The following is a 17,834-nucleotide window of genomic DNA, read 5'->3' as shown; positions in this document are numbered from 1 at the left end:
ATTAATCCATTGTTGTAATGGCTAGTTCCTAACTTGAGCATTGTGAATTGCACTGCTGTAAATATGGATATACTATATCACTAGAGTACTCTGACTTTATTTCTTTTCTATAAATACCAAGGAGTGGCATAACTGGGATATATGGTGGTTCCATTCCTATTCTTTTAGTAATCTCCATACTGATTTCTATAGTTCCCACTTGTTTTTGAGATCCTTTCCCAGAGGAATTATAATAATTATCCTACTAACAGAGAAACTACTAGTGAATGTATAGTAAATGAGGTCATCTTAGTCATCTTAGATACCAGGATTTAAAAGAAAGACTTTTGTTGGGTGGGAGAGGCATTACTGGAAATTGAACCCAGGGCCTAAAATGTGCTAAGCAAGTGCTCTACCGCTGAGGTACATCCCCAACACTTATTTTCTTAGTTGAATTGTTTTCCATGTATTACTTTTAGTTATTTATTTTTGCAGTTAGGGATCAAACCCAGGACTTTTCATATGCTGAGCAGACTCTACTCCTGATCTACAGCCCTTGCCCCTCTTGTATTTTTTATAGTACTGATCATACAGCTTACATAGACTTTTATATGCACGAGTTTTCCGAACCATAATGTATTTTACAGTGGGAAAATGATTTCTTAGTCTAAGGAAACAATATTAAAATTAATTTTTACAAATAATTCAATCAGGGCCGGCATTGTGGCTCAGTGGTAGAGTGCTCACCTAGCATGGGTGAGGCACTGGGTTCGATCCTTAGCACCAAATAAAAATAAATAAATAAAAATAAAGGCATTGTGTCCACTTAAAACTTAAAAAAAATAATAATAAAAATAAATAAATCACTCATTCCTCTGACACATATAGTATTAATTCAGGACACTTTATTGCTTTGTTTGGAAAATACTTTGTTCAGAAGATTGCTTTTTAACTTTTATCTGTTCTCTGTATATATGTATATCAATTGCATGTAGACTTTAATATTATTAGTAAATAGAAAAATTAGACCTAATAGTTTTGTTTTGGTCAACATACAGGGGTGGCACTGAATCAACAAGACAGGCAACTCAGTTGATCAATGCTCTCATCAAGGATCCCGACAAAGAAATTGATGAACTTATTCCAAAGAATCGTTTGAAAAGCTCCTCAGCAAATTCCAAAATAGGGTCATCAGCACCTACCACCACTGCTGCTAACAGTTCCTTAATGGGAATTAAAATGACGACTGTAGCTCTGTCATCAACATCTCAAACTGCCACAGCACTCACTGTGCCTGCAATTTCTTCTGCATCTACTCACAAAACCATTAAAAACCCAGTGAATAATGTGAGGCCTGGTTTTCCAGTTTCTCTTCCATTAGCATACCCTCCTCCACAGTTTGCACATGCTTTGCTTGCTGCTCAGACTTTCCAGCAGATCCGTCCACCACGGTTGCCCATGACCCACTTTGGAGGTACTTTTCCACCAGCTCAATCCACTTGGGGTCCTTTTCCTGTCAGGCCTTTGAGCCCTGCCAGAGCTACTAACTCGCCTAAGCCTCACATGGTGCCTCGCCATAGCAATCAGAATAGCAGTGGTTCTCAGGTGAATTCAGCAGGTTCTTTAACTTCAAGTCCAACAACTACAACCAGTTCATCAGCTTCAACGGTGCCTGGTACATCTACAAATGGTAGTCCAAGTTCACCTTCTGTCAGAAGGCAGCTTTTTGTCACAGTTGTGAAGACATCCAATGCCACCACCACAACAGTCACAACCACAGCAAGCAACAACAGCACTGCACCCACAAATGCCACATATCCTATGCCTACTGCCAAAGAACACTATCCAGTATCATCCCCATCTTCCCCATCACCACCAGCCCAGCCAGGAGGGGTTTCTAGAAACAGCCCTTTGGATTGTGGATCAGCATCTCCAAATAAAGGGGCATCTTCCTCCGAACAGGAAGCAGGTAGTCCACCAGTAGTAGAAACAGCAAACAATAGACCTCCAAATAGCAGCAGTTCTTCTGGGAGTTCATCAGTTCATTCTACTCAGCAACAGCCTCCGGGATCTATTTCCCAGGAGCCAAGACCACCTCTTCAGCAGTCTCAGGTTCCTCCCCCGGAAGTTAGAATGACTGTTCCTCCTTTAGCAACAACAAGTTCTGCTCCAGTGGCGGTGCCTTCTACTGCCCCAGTGACTTACCCTATGCCTCAGACACAAATGGGATGCTCCCAACCTCCTAAAATGGAAACCCCTGCTATTAGACCACCCTCTCATGGCACAAGTGCTCCTCACAAGAATCCAGCTCCAGTGCAGAATTCATCTGTTGCAGTTCTCAGTGTCAATCATATCAAAAGACCTCACAGTGTTCCCTCCTCTGTCCAGCTACCTTCAACCTTAAGTACACAAAGTGCTTGTCAGAATTCAGTACATCCAGCAAATAAGCCTATTGCTCCCAATTTCAGTGCCCCCTTACCATTTGGGCCCTTTAGCACATTGTTTGAAAACAACCCTACTTCTGCTCATGCCTTCTGGGGAGGATCTGTTGTTTCATCTCAGTCAACACCAGAATCTATGCTATCAGGAAAGTCTTCATATTTGCCAAATTCAGATCCTTTACATCAGTCTGATACTTCCAAAGCTCCAGGTTTTAGACCACCATTACAGAGACCTGCTCCAAGTCCCTCAGGTGAGTTTCTATTTTCTGACATTCTGCAGCTACTCACCAAGGTGGTAGGAAAACTCTTGATCATTTTATAATATTTTAATTCTATGGTTAGGCTATGTGGATAGAGGTTATAGTTGTTAAGGTTTGTTTTCTTTCTGGATGCTGGTGATTTAACCCAATATCTCAAATACTCTATCACTGAGCTGCAATCAAACAAGATTGTTTTATTCAATTAAATCAAATGCTATTGTGTGCGTCTAGCATACTGGTATTTTTTTTTTTAAGTCTTTGAAAACTTCAGTAGATTTTATCTTGAATTTCCCATATATAAGTTTATCAGGTCAATTTTTCTCTCTCTCTCAAAAAAAAAAAGTCTCGTGCTTGAATTAATAAGGTAATGCTGCCAAAACTTTTATTTCAAAAACCAAATAGCTAACAAGAAATTTTTAAAATTTGGTTTCATTTTTCCTTTCAGTTTTGTTTCTAAAATAATGGGAAAATGTAGGGCTAAACAGTCTAATAATAGCCTAATAAATAGCCTAATAATAGCCATATGTGCTATTTAAATTTAAATTAATGAAAATTAAATAAATTTAAAAATTCATCCTCTTAGTCAAGCTAGTAATATTTCAAAGGCCTAATAAGTACTTGTGGCCAGTGCTCCCACATTGGACTGCTGCAGAGATGTAGAGCATTTCCATTGTCACAGAAAGTTCTATCTATATTTATAATTTATGGAGGATCTAAAATCCTGTCATTTTAAGCTATTTTTTTTAAAAAAGTTTTTACTTCAAATTTTTTTGGATTTATAATAGAATTCTTATGTAATTCCTCCAGCTTCCTGTACGTAAATAAACATCTAAGAATCTGTGTGTGTGTGTGTGTCCGTCCGTGTGTCCATGTGTCCATGTGTGTATGCTTGTTTACTGAGAATTGAATGCAGAGACTCTACCACTGAGCCACACCCCCAGTCCTTTTTATTTTGTTTTGAGGGTCTTAAGTTGCTGAGGTTACACTGAAACTTGTAATCATCCTCCCTTAGCCTCCTGAGTCTTTGGGATTACAAGTGTGCTCCATTGCTCCTGTCATGTAAACACCTTATATAAACATGGTACCTTTCCCAGAATATCGGTACAGTACTACTAACTAGACTACAGATTTCACCAGTTTTTCCATTAATATCTTTTTTCTTTTGTAGAATCTAATCAAGGATACCCAGTTGGATTTAGAGTTATTGTGTTTTTATTATATGCATTTCAAGTAATGAAAGAAAATTCATGTGAGAGATTGACACACAATGGCCTGTGGTCCAAATTTGGGCTATTGCCTGTTTCCACATTTTTAAAATTTATTTATTTACTTATTATCCCTATATTTATTTAAATGAAGTCATGCTTTGTTGTCCATCCTGGGCTAAAGTGGTCCTTCTACCTCAGCTTTCCGTGAGAGCTTGTGTGGAGATTCTACCAGGGAAGCACAGCTACTCCATATACCCTCAACTGAGGAACAGTCCTCCTCTATTGGGGAAGGTTGTCCTCTTCCATTGAGTGTGAAGTTTCAGAGAGACATTTTCTGAAAAGCATTACAGATGCACAACGTACCTTGCTAAATATTGTTTTTAGAAAGAATAATATGTGACTCAAATTTCAGTGTTTGTAGATAAAATTTTATTGAAACACAGCCATGCCCCATTTGTTTGCATATTTATATGATTGATTTCACACTATGACAAGATCCAATAGTTGGAACAGAAGCCATGTGGCCTTCCAAGCCTAAAATATTTGATAATTGGTGAGGTTTTTTTGTTTATTTGTTTGGACTTTTTGTTTGTTTTGTTTTGTTTTTTCAGCACTGGGTATTCAATACAGGGCCCCACACATGCTAGGCCAGCACACTCCACCACTGAGCTATATCCCCAGCCCTTTTACAGGCATGTCTTTTACAGAAAAGCTTCCATGTCCCATCTTTATTTTTAGAGATACAACATTCTAGGACAAAAATTTTCAGATTTAGTAGAAACTCTGTTATTTTTACCTATTTCTGCAACATGTAATTATAAACAATATGATCAGTAATTTTTTTTTTTGGCTGGGGGTTAATTTTGTATATACTTTTAAAAAAAACAATTTTTCTTGCTTACTTAAACAGTGTCCTTGTTTTAATTGAATTTTAAAGGGATATGATATGCCAGTGCATGTAACACTTTTAAATTTCATCTTTATGACAGAATTTAATCTTTGTCATTTATTCTTTGTCAAAAATACTTTGTCATTCCAAAAATTGTGATAATCTAGGCGGTATATTTCAAAAGGCTAGAATTAAGATTCAGAGAATTTTATTTTGTAAAAAGCTATGCAAAAGCTGGGTGTGGTGGTATACAATTTGTAATCCTAGTGACTGGGGAGGCTGAAGCAACTTAGCAAGACCCTAAGCAATTTGGTAAGACCTGTCTCAAAATAAATAGATAAAAAGGGCTGGGGATGTGGCTGAGTGGCTAACCACCCCTGGGTTGAATCCCTAATACCAAAAAAAAAAAAAAAAAAAAAAGAAAGAAAGAAAAAAGGCATGGGGCGGGGGTGGGGAGAACAGCTTTATAAGAGCAGAAGTTGATTAGAGTTAAAATTAGCATTGAAATTTAAGAATTTCTCAAAGGAGAACATTGCTAGATGAAGGTCATTAGTTAAAAATTTTATTCTTTATTACACAGGAAATGCCTCTTAAGTTTTTTTAAACCTCTTCCAGATACTATTTTTTTTCCTAATTCATTCGCATTCCATTCTTTTATGCTTTCTTTGCTTAACTGTTTTGTTTTTTTATTCAACTATTTGAAATCTATTTTTATTTTGAAAAACTTTTGGGGCGGGGGACGGTATTGAGGACTGAACTCAGAGGCATTGGACCACTGAGCCATATTCTCAGCCCTGTTTTGTATTTTATTTAGAGACAGGGTCTCACTAAGTTGGTTAGTTCCTCACTTTTGTTCAGGCTGGCTTTGAACTCACTATCCTCCAGCCTCAGCCTCCTCAGCTGCTGGGATGACAGGCGTGCACCACCGCACCTGGCTGAGAAACTTTTAAAATTGGGGGGGCAGGGGGCGGTGGGGTTGTACATTTTAAGGGAAAAAAATACACAGAAATGAGTACCTGTATATTCTCTCACTTTTATTATCTACTTATCAATGTCTTTTCAAACCCTCTTTTGCCTCTTTTCCTTTCTGTCCCCTCTTGCTTTGCCTCTCAGGCCCTTCCGTGTTCTTCTTTCCCCTCTTTTTATCCCTGTCTCTGTTTTCTTTTACTTTCTAACTTTGTCAAATCATGAGAAGGTAGGTTCCCAACATTATGATATTTCACTCCAAAGTGGGTTGGCTTCCATTCCATATTCCCAAAACATGCATTTATGCCTTCCCAGTTATGCCACTATTACTACCTTCAAGAAAATTGGAATCAATTATACTACCTAACTCATAATACCATTATCCCAAATATATTCTTTATGAAGATTACAGGTGTGCACCACCACATCCTGCTGTCATGCAGTTTGTGATATTGAATCCTTTGAGGAGTCCAATTTTTCCACAAATGTTTTCAAATTTATCTTTTTTTTTTATTATTAGATTTAGACCAGTCATTTCCAAGAGGAGTATCACATAGGTGATATGTTTCAAACCTCACTCCGTATTATATTAGAAGTAGTAAATGGTAGATTATTGTGTTACTGACTGTGGAAACCAAAGCTACTTGGTTAAGCTGCCAACAACAGATTTCTTTCTTGTAGAAGCATACCTGTGACTCTGTGGTTGAGGGATGGGGGGAGTAGCTGGAGAATAAAACTTAAATTAAGGCACTATTACATAGGTGCTCTCCCAGTACGTCACCAGACCCTTTCCTATAGATTTTTAAAGATAGAAATTTAATTTCTTAACCTTTAAGCCTGTTTAAATTACCAGTTGATATTATCAGTACTTCATAACACAAATAATAAATGAAATATTAAAATTAAATGTGAAATCATCCCCTTAATGATTTTTTCTTTTTATAGTTATCTTTATAAAATGAAGAAGTAACAGTGGACTGAAAGAAGTAACCAAGGAGAAATTTTTTTAATAATTAAATAGTTTCAGATATATCTGTAGCCTCTTAAAATTTTGACTTTGTCTAATTCTCTCCTAATGGTAATAAATGTTATAAATTATGATGGTCTTCTCTTTTATAGGTATTGTCAATATGGACTCGCCATATGGTTCTGTAACACCTTCTTCTACACATTTGGGAAATTTTGCCTCAAACCTTTCGGGAGGTCAGATGTATGGACCTGGAGCACCCCTTGGAGGAGCACCTGCAGCTGCTAACTTTAACAGACAACATTTTTCCCCACTTAGTTTGTTAACTCCATGTTCATCAGCATCAAATGGTGAGTACTAATAGGTATAATTCCAAAAGAAGAATTGTATGTGTTCCTTTTTTTTTTTTTTTTTTTTTTTTTTGATGGTGGTGGTAGGAGATACAGGGGATTGAACCCAGGGTATATAACCACTGAGCTACATCTCCAGCCCTTTTTATTTTTTTATTTTGAGACAGGTCTCCGTAAGCTGCTGAGACTGGCCTTGAACTTGAGATCCTCCTGCCTCAGCTTCCCCAGTTACATGTATTACAGCCATGTGCCACCATGCCAGATTTTTTTCTTTCATCTTGGTGCTGTGATTGAACCCAGGGCCTCCTTATATAACTATATTGTTGATACATTGTCTTTGATGCTATTAAAATTGCTTCATTGTAACATTCCAAGAACTTTTTAGTACAAAAAACATTAAAACCTCTAGAAAAATTGAAAGAATAGTTCAAGAAACTCATATTTCCTTTACTTGAACTAAAGATTTCATTACATTTATTTTCCCTGTTTGTTTTTTTTGTTGCTGTTTTTTTAAATTTGAAAACACAATTAAGATGTAGATATACTTCATACCTAAAAACAATGCATTACTTAAGAATTAGGACATTTTCTTAAACAACTATAATATTATTGCCAAATACCAAAAAGATTAATAGATTAACATTCAGATGCAATTATATAATACTAATTCACTACTAATCTTGATACACGGTCCATGTTCAAATAGTCCCAGATCCAAGAATCAGAGCATGATTTTTTTTATTTGCATTCTTCTCCTAAAAATGTTTCCCAAAACTGTATAAGCTTAAGGCCCCACAAAAACCTAGATCTGCCCTAATCTCTAAAACCTATTTTTTCTCTACTATACCAGTTTGTTTATTTTATAATAATATGACTCAGAATTACAATTTTCTTTTTTTATATTAAAGAAATTATGAGAGACAAGAAAACTATTTTAGTTAGGCCCCTTTCACAGCAAAGAATATAGGTCCATCTAAGGAATCCCAAGGAAAATGATGTTATAAGGCTATATGGGATCATTTTTAGAACCATCCAGGACTTAAAAGTAGCTATGTTCATATCCCCTTCCTCTCCATCTACCATTGTCTTTTCCTGTGAGTCTTTTGGTTTGGTTTTTTACTGATTTTGGCTTGAACTCTGTTAGATGTGAATATAGTGGCTACTCCTACTTGCTTTCGAATTCTATTTGAAATATTAACCCTTTTGCTTGCAGTCTGTGTATGTCTTTGGCATTGAGGTGAGTTTTTTGTAGGCAGTATACCACCAGGGATTTTTCTTTCATTTGTTTGTCTTTTTTTGTGTGTGGTGGTGGTGGCGGGTAGGGGGGAATACTGGATCCCAGGGGTGCTTTACCACCGAACTGTATTCCCGGTCCTTTTTTAATTTTTATTTTCAGACAGGGTCTCACTAACTTACTGAGGCTGGCTTTGAACTTGTGATCCTTCTGATTACAGGTGTGCATCACCATGCCCAGCCTGAGTCTTGTTATTCAATTTATTAAGCCAGTTTTGTCTTTTGAGAATTAAGGCCATACACATTGAGGATTATTATTGAAAGATATGGCCTAGTTCCTGTCATTTTTTCTTCTCATAGTTTTGAATACTCTGTACGTTCATTTCTTCCTCATTTACTCATTTTAGAGATATATTGTTTACTGTATTAATTATGTTTGATTAGTTCCTAATTCTTTCTTGGTTATTTACTTTTCTAATGAGATTTATTCTTTCCAATGTCTTAATTATGTTTATCTTTATTCTCCTTCTGTGTAGGATTGATTCCTTTATGTGTCTTCTGTAATGATGACTTAATAGTTATGAGATTCTTATGCTTAACCTGGAAATTCTTTATTTCATCTTCATATCTGAAGGAAATTTTTATTGGATATAATTATATATAACCCAGGTTGAGTTATTTTCTTTAGGGCTTCAAATTATTGAGATCCTTTAGAGTTCATGCTGAGAAATCTGCTGTTGTTCTGATGGGCTTATCTTTAAATGTGATTTGGAGCTTCTCTCTCGAAATTTTAAACATTTTTTTTCTTTGTTCTTTACTTTGGGAAGTTTCTGGAGAGCTTCTTTTCTAGTCATGTCTATTTCGGGTTCTAGATGCCTCCTGTATCTGGATGTGCATGTTTTTCCCAAAGATTTGGGAAGGTTTCTGTTAATTTCACTAAATAGGTTTTCTGTGCCTTTATTCTAAAGCTCTTCTCCCTCATCTGTTCCTAAAAGTTATGGTCTTTTAATGGTGTCTCAGAGATCTTGTATGTTCTATTCATTGTTTCTTTTTTCTTTATTATTGTCAGAATATAAGAATTTATCAACCTTGTCTTCAAACTCTAATATGCTTTCTTCCACTTGATCTAGTCTGTTGTAAGGCTTTCAACTGCATTTTATCTGACCTATTGAACTTTTCATTTCCAAGATGTTTGGTTGTTTTTCAGAATTTTTCTTTATTGAATTTTCTTTCATACCCTGCATTGTCTTCCTTAATACATTTAGTTGTTTACTTATATCCTCTTGGAATTCATTAATCTTTTTTTAAAAATCATTCTTTTTAATTCTTTTCTCAGCTATTTATCTACTTTGAAATCTTTGGAATCAGTTACTAATGAGTTACAGCCTTTAGGATGTGTCATATTCACCTATATTTTCATATTTCTTGCATTTCTATGTTGAGTTTATACATCTATTGGAATGGATATCCCTTTTACTTTTGTGAAGATCTTCTTAGTAACCTGCTCTTGACAGTGTGCCCTGGGACATTGGTTTATTTTGTAATGTCTTCATAATTCTACTTCGACAACATAGCATGGTTTCCATCACTACTTCTACTGTGATTCGTGGGTTTTAACATAATCTGTGCTGTGTTGGAGCCTGAGGGACCTGCTTTCTCTGTAGGTCTCATGTGCATGGGATCCCTCTGGTAGTTTAAGCAGGTATGATGTAGACAACAGAATATATGGTAACCACTCTCTGTGGTTACTCCTCCAGTCTTGTCAGGAAAGATATGTCCGTCTGATACATTATGGAAACAACCTATGTTGAGGCCCTTCGTAGGGGAGGTGTCTACAGCCTTTTGTGTTTTTTCTCTTTGCTGTTATTATGGGAGTGAATGTCCAGGAAGCAGGTCTTCAGGCTTTAGTACCACATAGAGGAAAGCAAACAACATGGACAACAACAAATAAAAGCAGCCCAGATAAATAAATAAATTTTTTAAAAAGCAGAAATGAAGGAGGGAAAAATAACATAAACTAAAAAGTTTATATTAAGTTAAAAATATAATAAAAATAAAGTAATTTTACAAAAAAGTGATAATTTCATTGGTGCCTGCCTATTATCCTAGCTAATAGGGAGGCTGAGGCAGGAGGTTCCCAAGTTTAAAGCCAGCCTGGGCAACTTAGCAAACTTAGCAGACCCTGTCTCAATATAAAAAATAAGTAGTACTGGGGATGTTACTCAGTGATAGACCACTTGCCTACATTGTACATGGTCCTGGATTTAATCCCCACTACTGGATTCAAAAAAAAAAAAAAGATCACAAGAACTCATTGAGAGGTGCAATAAGTTTAACTGAAATAGATCCCAGTGAGCACTAGTGAGATGGAATTGATCACTACAGCACTTACTAACTCTTTTTTCTAAGTCTTTTTAAAAGCATAGTATTATGGGTAGCATATGCCCATAATCCCAGCAACTAGAAAGGTTGAGGCAGAAGGATCACAAGTTAAAAGTTAACCTCAGTAATTTAGCAAGACCCTGTCTCAATATAGAATCTTAAAGGACTGGGGGATGTGTAGTTTAGTGGTAGAGCATGTGCTTTCACATGCATGAAGGCCTAGTTTTGATTCCTATCATCACCACAGTACAAAACGAAAACTTAATAGTGACTGAATTTTTCTTTGACTTCCCAATTCCCTCAAAAGTGCCTTGGCAAATAGTAGCAGTATGTCATGTTAGAGGTGTATATGTGTAGATAGATGACTTCATAATTTACATCTATCATCTATCCATATATCTATCCATCATCTACTACATTCACATATAGCAAACTTACATGTATAAATAATTAAATGGAAAAATATTGTCTCTGGGCAGTACTGTAAGGTAGTTATGAATAGATGGTAGATCTTCATGTTAACAGTTTTGATTTTTAAACTATACTGGTCGGGTAGGTCACATCTGTAATCCAGCTACTCAGGAAAACTGAGGCGTGGGATCAGAAATTTGAGGTCAGTCTGGATAACTTATCGAGGACCTTGTCTCCAAAGTAAGAAGACCTGGGGGGTGTGGCTCAGTGGTAGAGTTCCCCTGGGTTCATTCTCCATTAATGCAAGAAAATTAACTTCAAACTTCTCTACTTTCTTTAAGTTTAAATGTATTTTAATATTTTAGCTTTCCACATGCAATAAATTTGGTTATTTTGGTTTTTTCATCTCAATAATATAGAGAGTTGGAATCCCTAATAAGTATTCTCAAACTGGCTTTATTAAAATCCATACCTTATTTTTATTTTTTTGAAGATTTTTTAGTTGTCAATTAATCTTTATTTATTTATATGTGGTGCCGAGAATCAAACCCTGTGCCTCACATAAGCCAGGCAAGTGTTCTACCACTGAGCCACGACCTCAGCCCTCTATACCTTATTTTGATAAATAAAGTTTTAAGTTGTTATTACCAAGAGTAACTTTTACAGACTACCCGTGGGAAAATAAAATAAACTAAGATAATGAAACAGTTTCCTATTAGTATTTTATGAGCATATGTCATTTTTTCCCCTTAAACTAGGTATTCCCAATTTTATAGATAGTTTCTTGAATCTCTTTTGTTTTTTCATCATAACAAAACAAAAAGTAAGTGTTCCCAAAAAAGTACTGTTTGGGAATTGCCAGTATAGGCAGTGTTTTGTTTTTTGTTTTTGTTTTATTTAACAATGTGTTCTCATTGCTCTGGTATTATAGTTAGTATCAAAGATTACTTTATTTGAGTATTAATTAGTCTAAATGGTTTATTATATAAGTAGTTAACTACCTTGTGGCATTGACATTTTTACATTCTACCACAAAGTCATAGAACTTTAACCAGATTTTAATATGCATTAACTTATTATTTGAACGTTATTCTTATATTTAATTTTTCTCCAGTGAATACATATTTGAAATATCTTCAGAGTTTAAGATTTGGTTTTACAAAAGTATATATTCTGTAGGTGACCTGTATTCTATTTCTAAATGTCTCTTCTCCAGATTCTCCTGCACAGTCAGTATCCTCTGGAGTTCGTGCACCATCTCCTGCCCCATCATCAGTACCTTTAGGGTCAGAAAAGCCCAACAATGTCTCTCAGGACAGGAAAGTTCCAGTTCCTATTGGGACTGAACGCTCTGCACGTATCAGGCAAACTGGAACTTCAGCTCCATCTGTTATTGGAAGTAATTTGTCCACATCAGTAGGGCATAGTGGCATCTGGTCCTTTGAAGGGATTGGTGGCAGTCAAGGTATGATATGATATCCTACTCACTAGATATTAAATTTATGCATTTAACTATACTACTTAAACAGTATCTAACTTTCATAATCTTAATTTTAAAAGATCTTTATTACTATCTTTGTTTTGACTTGTAAATCACTTTTTGTTCAGTTCCCATATGATCTCTCCATTGCTTTAATTTATCAATGCTTACTGAAAATAGGCTAATTAAAGCATGTTAATTCTTTTCATTTCATCATATTTAGATGTTACCATTCTTTTGAGGTCATTAGGTTTTATCTTAGTTTTGTTATGTTTTGTAACACAAAGTGTTTTTATATCACTTCCCACAAACATGGAAGTGCTATAAAAATATATATGTGTGTGTTTATGTGTGTGTATTTCTGTGTGTATGTATGTGGGTTTGTATATCCTACTCTGAAAGAATCCACAGCCCAATGTGACAACACTTAGAAAAATATAAATTGCTTCGTTTAGCTGTTCTTCAATTTTAAATGTTACCAATTTTTGTTTCTTTTCCCTCAGACAAAGTAGACTGGTGTAACCCTGGGATGGGAAATCCCATGATTCACAGGCCAATGTCTGATCCAGGAGTGTTTTCACAGCATCAAGCAATGGAGCGAGATAGTACAGGAATTGTAACTCCTTCTGGTACATTCCATCAGCATGTTCCTGCAGGATACATGGACTTTCCTAAAGTTGGGGTAATGGTGATTTAAACTGGCATTTTCATTATTTCAAAATATTTCTTATCATGAACCTTCTTTTACTTGCAAGTATATTAACATTTACTTGTAAAATGAATTCTTTAAGTCTTGATTTTTATCTTAGAGGAGTGTTTTTTGCCAAAATATTTTGGATATAGTAGATGTATTTATAACCTAATGTTTAAAAAAAAAATCTAAAATAATTTTTAAATTCACACACACATTCCCAAAATGAGATAAAGTTTTAAATATCAGTTTTAAAGCTGCTGACTCTATTGGCAAAAAGTAAATAGTGTATTGAATGTTAATTTTGGGTTTTTTTTTTTTCCTTTTTATAAGGGTATGCCTTTTTCTGTGTATGGGAATGCAATGATTCCTCCAGTAGCTCCTATCCCTGATGGTACTGGAGGACCCATATTTAATGGCCCTCATGCTGCAGATCCCTCTTGGAACTCACTGATAAAAATGGTTTCAAGCTCTACAGAAAATAATGGTCCTCAAACGGTAAGATTGATTATTCAGCAAGCAAACATTTATTTAATGTTTATGAAATGCAAGGACAAATAGGATTCAAGTACATTATGGTAACAAAAGAATGTAATTATAGGATCAGTTGAGGAAACAGATTTAATTTAGATGAAATATAGCAGAAGGGTGGGAAATGCTATAAAAGGGAGTTGTTTGGGGTAAGATTATGGAACACCATCATATATACCATTGGGTAGCAAATAATAGATAAAAGATTTTAAGTTACAAGTCGATTGTCTTGTAAAATAATTTTAGGTTGACATAAAAATTTAGTGGTGATGTGAAAGGGGCCATCTAGAGATTATTTGTTAAAAGTATATACATGTTGGGGCTGGGGTTGTAGCTCAGTGGTAGAGTCCTTGCCTAGCATGTATGAGGTACTGGGTTTGATTCACAGCACTACATATAAATAAACAAATAAAATAAAGGTCTGTCAATAACTAAAAAAAAAGTATATACATATCAAAACTATCATTGACTCTAAAAATTTACAGAAATGGTTATATATTTGTAAATTTATCATATTTGGTATGTTTAATGATTCATCGTCTTCAACAACCATTAATCTGTATCTACTTAAGTGATGATTTTGAAAAAAATGTTGATAAATAATATCTGTTTGAGGAAAGAGAGAGGTAGAAAAAATAAAAGATAAAAGTAGTTTGGGGACTGAAGTTGAAGCTTAGTGACAGAGCACTTTTTTAATACGCACATGGCCCTTGGTTTGATCTCTAGCACTACAGAAAAATAAGAAGTGGATCTTAACAGTGTTTTTCTCCATTTTTTTCTAGTACATTGCAAACTGGATATAACTTAGGTGTTTAGTACATAGGTACTAAGAGTATTTCATTAGTTTTTAATGATTATATGTGTTAAATATATATTTGATAAAATATGTATTTTCTATTCATAGGTATGGACTGGGCCCTGGACACCTCACATGAACAGTGTGCATATGAACCAGCTTGGCTGATGAGGATTAGCTTGTTAGCCTGCAAATTCCTTTTCATTCAGAGGAAATCACAAGTGGCTGGAAAAAAAAAATTACGCTCCCAAATCATTCTACTGATGTGCTTGACTGAAGTGTGTAGGCTTTTTGCAGAAGAACTTACTAACTGACCTATTTTCTGTGAACATTTGTGACTGCCCATTCCCCATCATCATCTGTTTTACCTTAGTTAGCATTTTTCTTATCATTTTTCTTTTTTTCTTTTCCTCTTCCCCTTTGGACATAACTTTCTGTTGAAGCTGTTCATTGGCTGGTTGGTTTTAGTACTGTAAACTGCTTCTGAGCAAACACGGAAATTTAGCAAAATTATGTAAACTTGATCCTGAAGTTTTAGAATGGCAAATAAATGTACAATTGTTTACATAACAGAAAAAGGCTAAGCAGAAAGTAAATTTCAATATGTCAGTATAGAGGCTCTACTTTATGTAGACTTAAATTAATGTGAGATATGTACCTTCATATTCAGAAATCTGGATGTTTCCTTCATACATTAAACTATTAATAAGCATAACTTTTCTACTTGTGTAATTTAAGTATAAAGTAAAATGATGGGCATTATCAGTGGATGTTTCCCTACATTGGCTTTTAAAACACTCACCCCTCTCTTTTGGGTTTGTAGCAAGGCACATACAGAAGAAATTTCTAACTTTCCCTTGTCTTGTTATTACTTTTCCACACTCCTAGAATTAATACATATCTCTTCACTTTCTTCTCTTTTTGCCTATTATCACTAATACCAGTAAAACTCTCCTGCTAATAGTGCAAAAATTCTGTAAAGATTTTCACTATAATGATTGCTACAGAGATGGAGCATCTTCATCATCGCCAATGGTTTCATCTAACCACAAAATGTTTAGACTTTTTTGAGAATTTAAAAAGCCACCACTGTTACAGTCAGCATATACAAGTTCTTAATATACTGTTTATTATTAAACAATTCAGTGTACTATTTTATATTGGATAATATTGATTCTTAACATTGGCTTTCCATTTATCAAGACATCATAAAAATTTTCAATATTCATTAATTTAGTGAGAAGTATTTCTTTTTTAGTTTGAAAGGCTTCTTGCTCTCTACACTTGTATGTTATCAATGAAAAGGATCAACAGCTAACTTGGGTTCAAGTAATAAAAGAAAGTTTGCGTTTGTCATTAAGACAGTTTATGGTAGATACATGAATACAAAGATTACAACATAAAGTCTCCATTTATCCTGTTTATGTAAGATACAGGACCACACTAAACTATTCAGTGGGATTTATATATTCCATCCACTTGAAACAATAAACAGCAGTGTATCCAAGAAGAATATGTGTCCTGCCCTGTCTCCTATGGAAAAATAAATTATATGGTTGAAATGTAAAAGAAAGCATAAAAGTGAAGTAATGTATATATATCAATTTGTCTTTTTTTTTTAGTTAGACACAGAGTCTACACTGGTAAAACATAAACTAGAATTCAGATAAACTACCCAGAGTTGACAGTATGATTCCTTGGCTGTTCAAGAAAATGAATATTTCTTGCCTCTGATAATCTGACTAAAGAACAGAAAGTTGATTTTTCAAATATATCTAGAAGTCTATAAACAACACCCTCATGTTTTAATTTAGCATATGATCTTAAAATATATAATTTTGTTAAAATATGTAAATTTGTTTTTTCACTTGACTATGCCCAAATTTAAAGGAAAAGATAGAAGATCTACAAATAAATAGTAATGAAATAAACTGCAGCACTTTACTAAAAAGGGGGTGTAATGTTATTTAACAAAGAATATATGACTTTTGCCAGTGTTCTATATTTTTTTTTGCCTATTTTCTGTGTTAACTAGGGTTATTTTCAACTTAATCTTCCTGGAGAGCAGATACTACTCAGTATTTATTACAACACATGAATTTGGTTGTTTCTTCACTAAACAGAATTTCTTAATATGGGGTGACATTCAAAATGCAGGGGGAAAATCCCTTTATTTTCTTGACTTTAAAAACTGGAGGTGAATATAGATTGGAATGCTCCATATTTACATTTTGAGATCAGGCTTGTGAAGTACATGATTTTAGAAGTCTGTACTAGGAACATTTTTCAAATACATTTTTTATATTTCAGATGTAATAATAGTGCATATTTATTTGAACAATAAAAAAGCAATTTTTTGAGACCCTGAAGGTCTTTTTTTCTTCCAAAGTATGCAAGATATATACATGCAGAGCACATTGTGTTTATTTCCTCTTACTCTTTTTAAGAAGTGATTTAATTTAATTCTTGGAAATAATCCATGGGTTATTTCACACCTTAATTTCCCAAGTAGTATCTCAATTACTTTGCAACCTATTTATACCAACTATTCCATTTTAAAAATGACTGCTTAGCATTTCCAACAAAATCCCCCTTTCATATCTTTTCAACATAAAAACATAACCAGCAAAACTGATTTTAGTGTTTATATGAAAGAAAATTCTGTTTCCTATTATTATATAGTAAAATCATTTTTATTTTACTAGTAGAATTTTTTTTTATAAATCATGAATAGTCATTTTTGTTCTCTGGGGAAACAAAATAGGTAAATAGTGTATTAAGTATTCCTGCTTGTTCTTAAAAAAGTATTCCATCTATCTTTCGACTCAAATTACCTAAATACACATTTCATTGAAATAATATTGCACACTATATTATTCACTTTATCTTTAAAATAGTACAAGGTATTATAAATTGGGAAACTCATGATCATAAAGCCTCTTCAAATTCTCTGATTCAGTCTATTTTCACTTTGATATTTTTCAAAAACACTCGTAAGCTAGGCTTATAGATTACTGGTATAGTGCTTGCCTAGCATTTACAAGGCCCTGGGTTCAATCAATCACCAAAACATTTTTCACTCCCACAGATCTGACATTAAAATGTACCAAAACATTTTATAAATAAGAAATTTTCATGTCAGAATTATTGTAAAATATCAAGGGAAAATTAAAACATCAGAAGGAAACCAATTTTAAAAAAATATTTTTTAGTTGTTATTGGACCTTTATTTATATGTGGTGCTGACAAT

General features: G+C 34.4%; 1 protein-coding gene across 6 annotated transcripts in view; it reads left to right on the top strand.

Moving 5' to 3' along the window:
- Ankrd17 (ankyrin repeat domain 17) overlaps window positions 1–16,944 on the top strand; it is a 150,091-nt gene extending 133,147 nt beyond the window's left edge. For all 6 annotated transcript variants that reach the window (XM_076864967.2, XM_076864966.2, XM_076864963.2 and 3 more), the window contains 6 exons: window positions 1,038–2,671; window positions 6,863–7,060; window positions 12,303–12,551; window positions 13,070–13,248; window positions 13,591–13,755; window positions 14,693–16,944. In XM_076864967.2, coding sequence (XP_076721082.1) covers window positions 1,038–2,671; window positions 6,863–7,060; window positions 12,303–12,551; window positions 13,070–13,248; window positions 13,591–13,755; window positions 14,693–14,752 — 2,485 coding nt within the window. In that variant the 3' untranslated portion in view covers window positions 14,753–16,944. The remainder of the gene's footprint in view (window positions 1–1,037; window positions 2,672–6,862; window positions 7,061–12,302; window positions 12,552–13,069; window positions 13,249–13,590; window positions 13,756–14,692) is intronic.
- Window positions 16,945–17,834: the final 890 nt, after the last annotated feature.

This window comes from Callospermophilus lateralis, chromosome 8 (assembly GCF_048772815.1).
Source record: "Callospermophilus lateralis isolate mCalLat2 chromosome 8, mCalLat2.hap1, whole genome shotgun sequence".
Lineage (NCBI taxonomy): Eukaryota > Metazoa > Chordata > Mammalia > Rodentia > Sciuridae > Callospermophilus > Callospermophilus lateralis.
The sequence above is the reverse complement of the archived record's forward strand: the minus strand, read 5'-3'. Positions and strand labels throughout refer to the sequence as shown.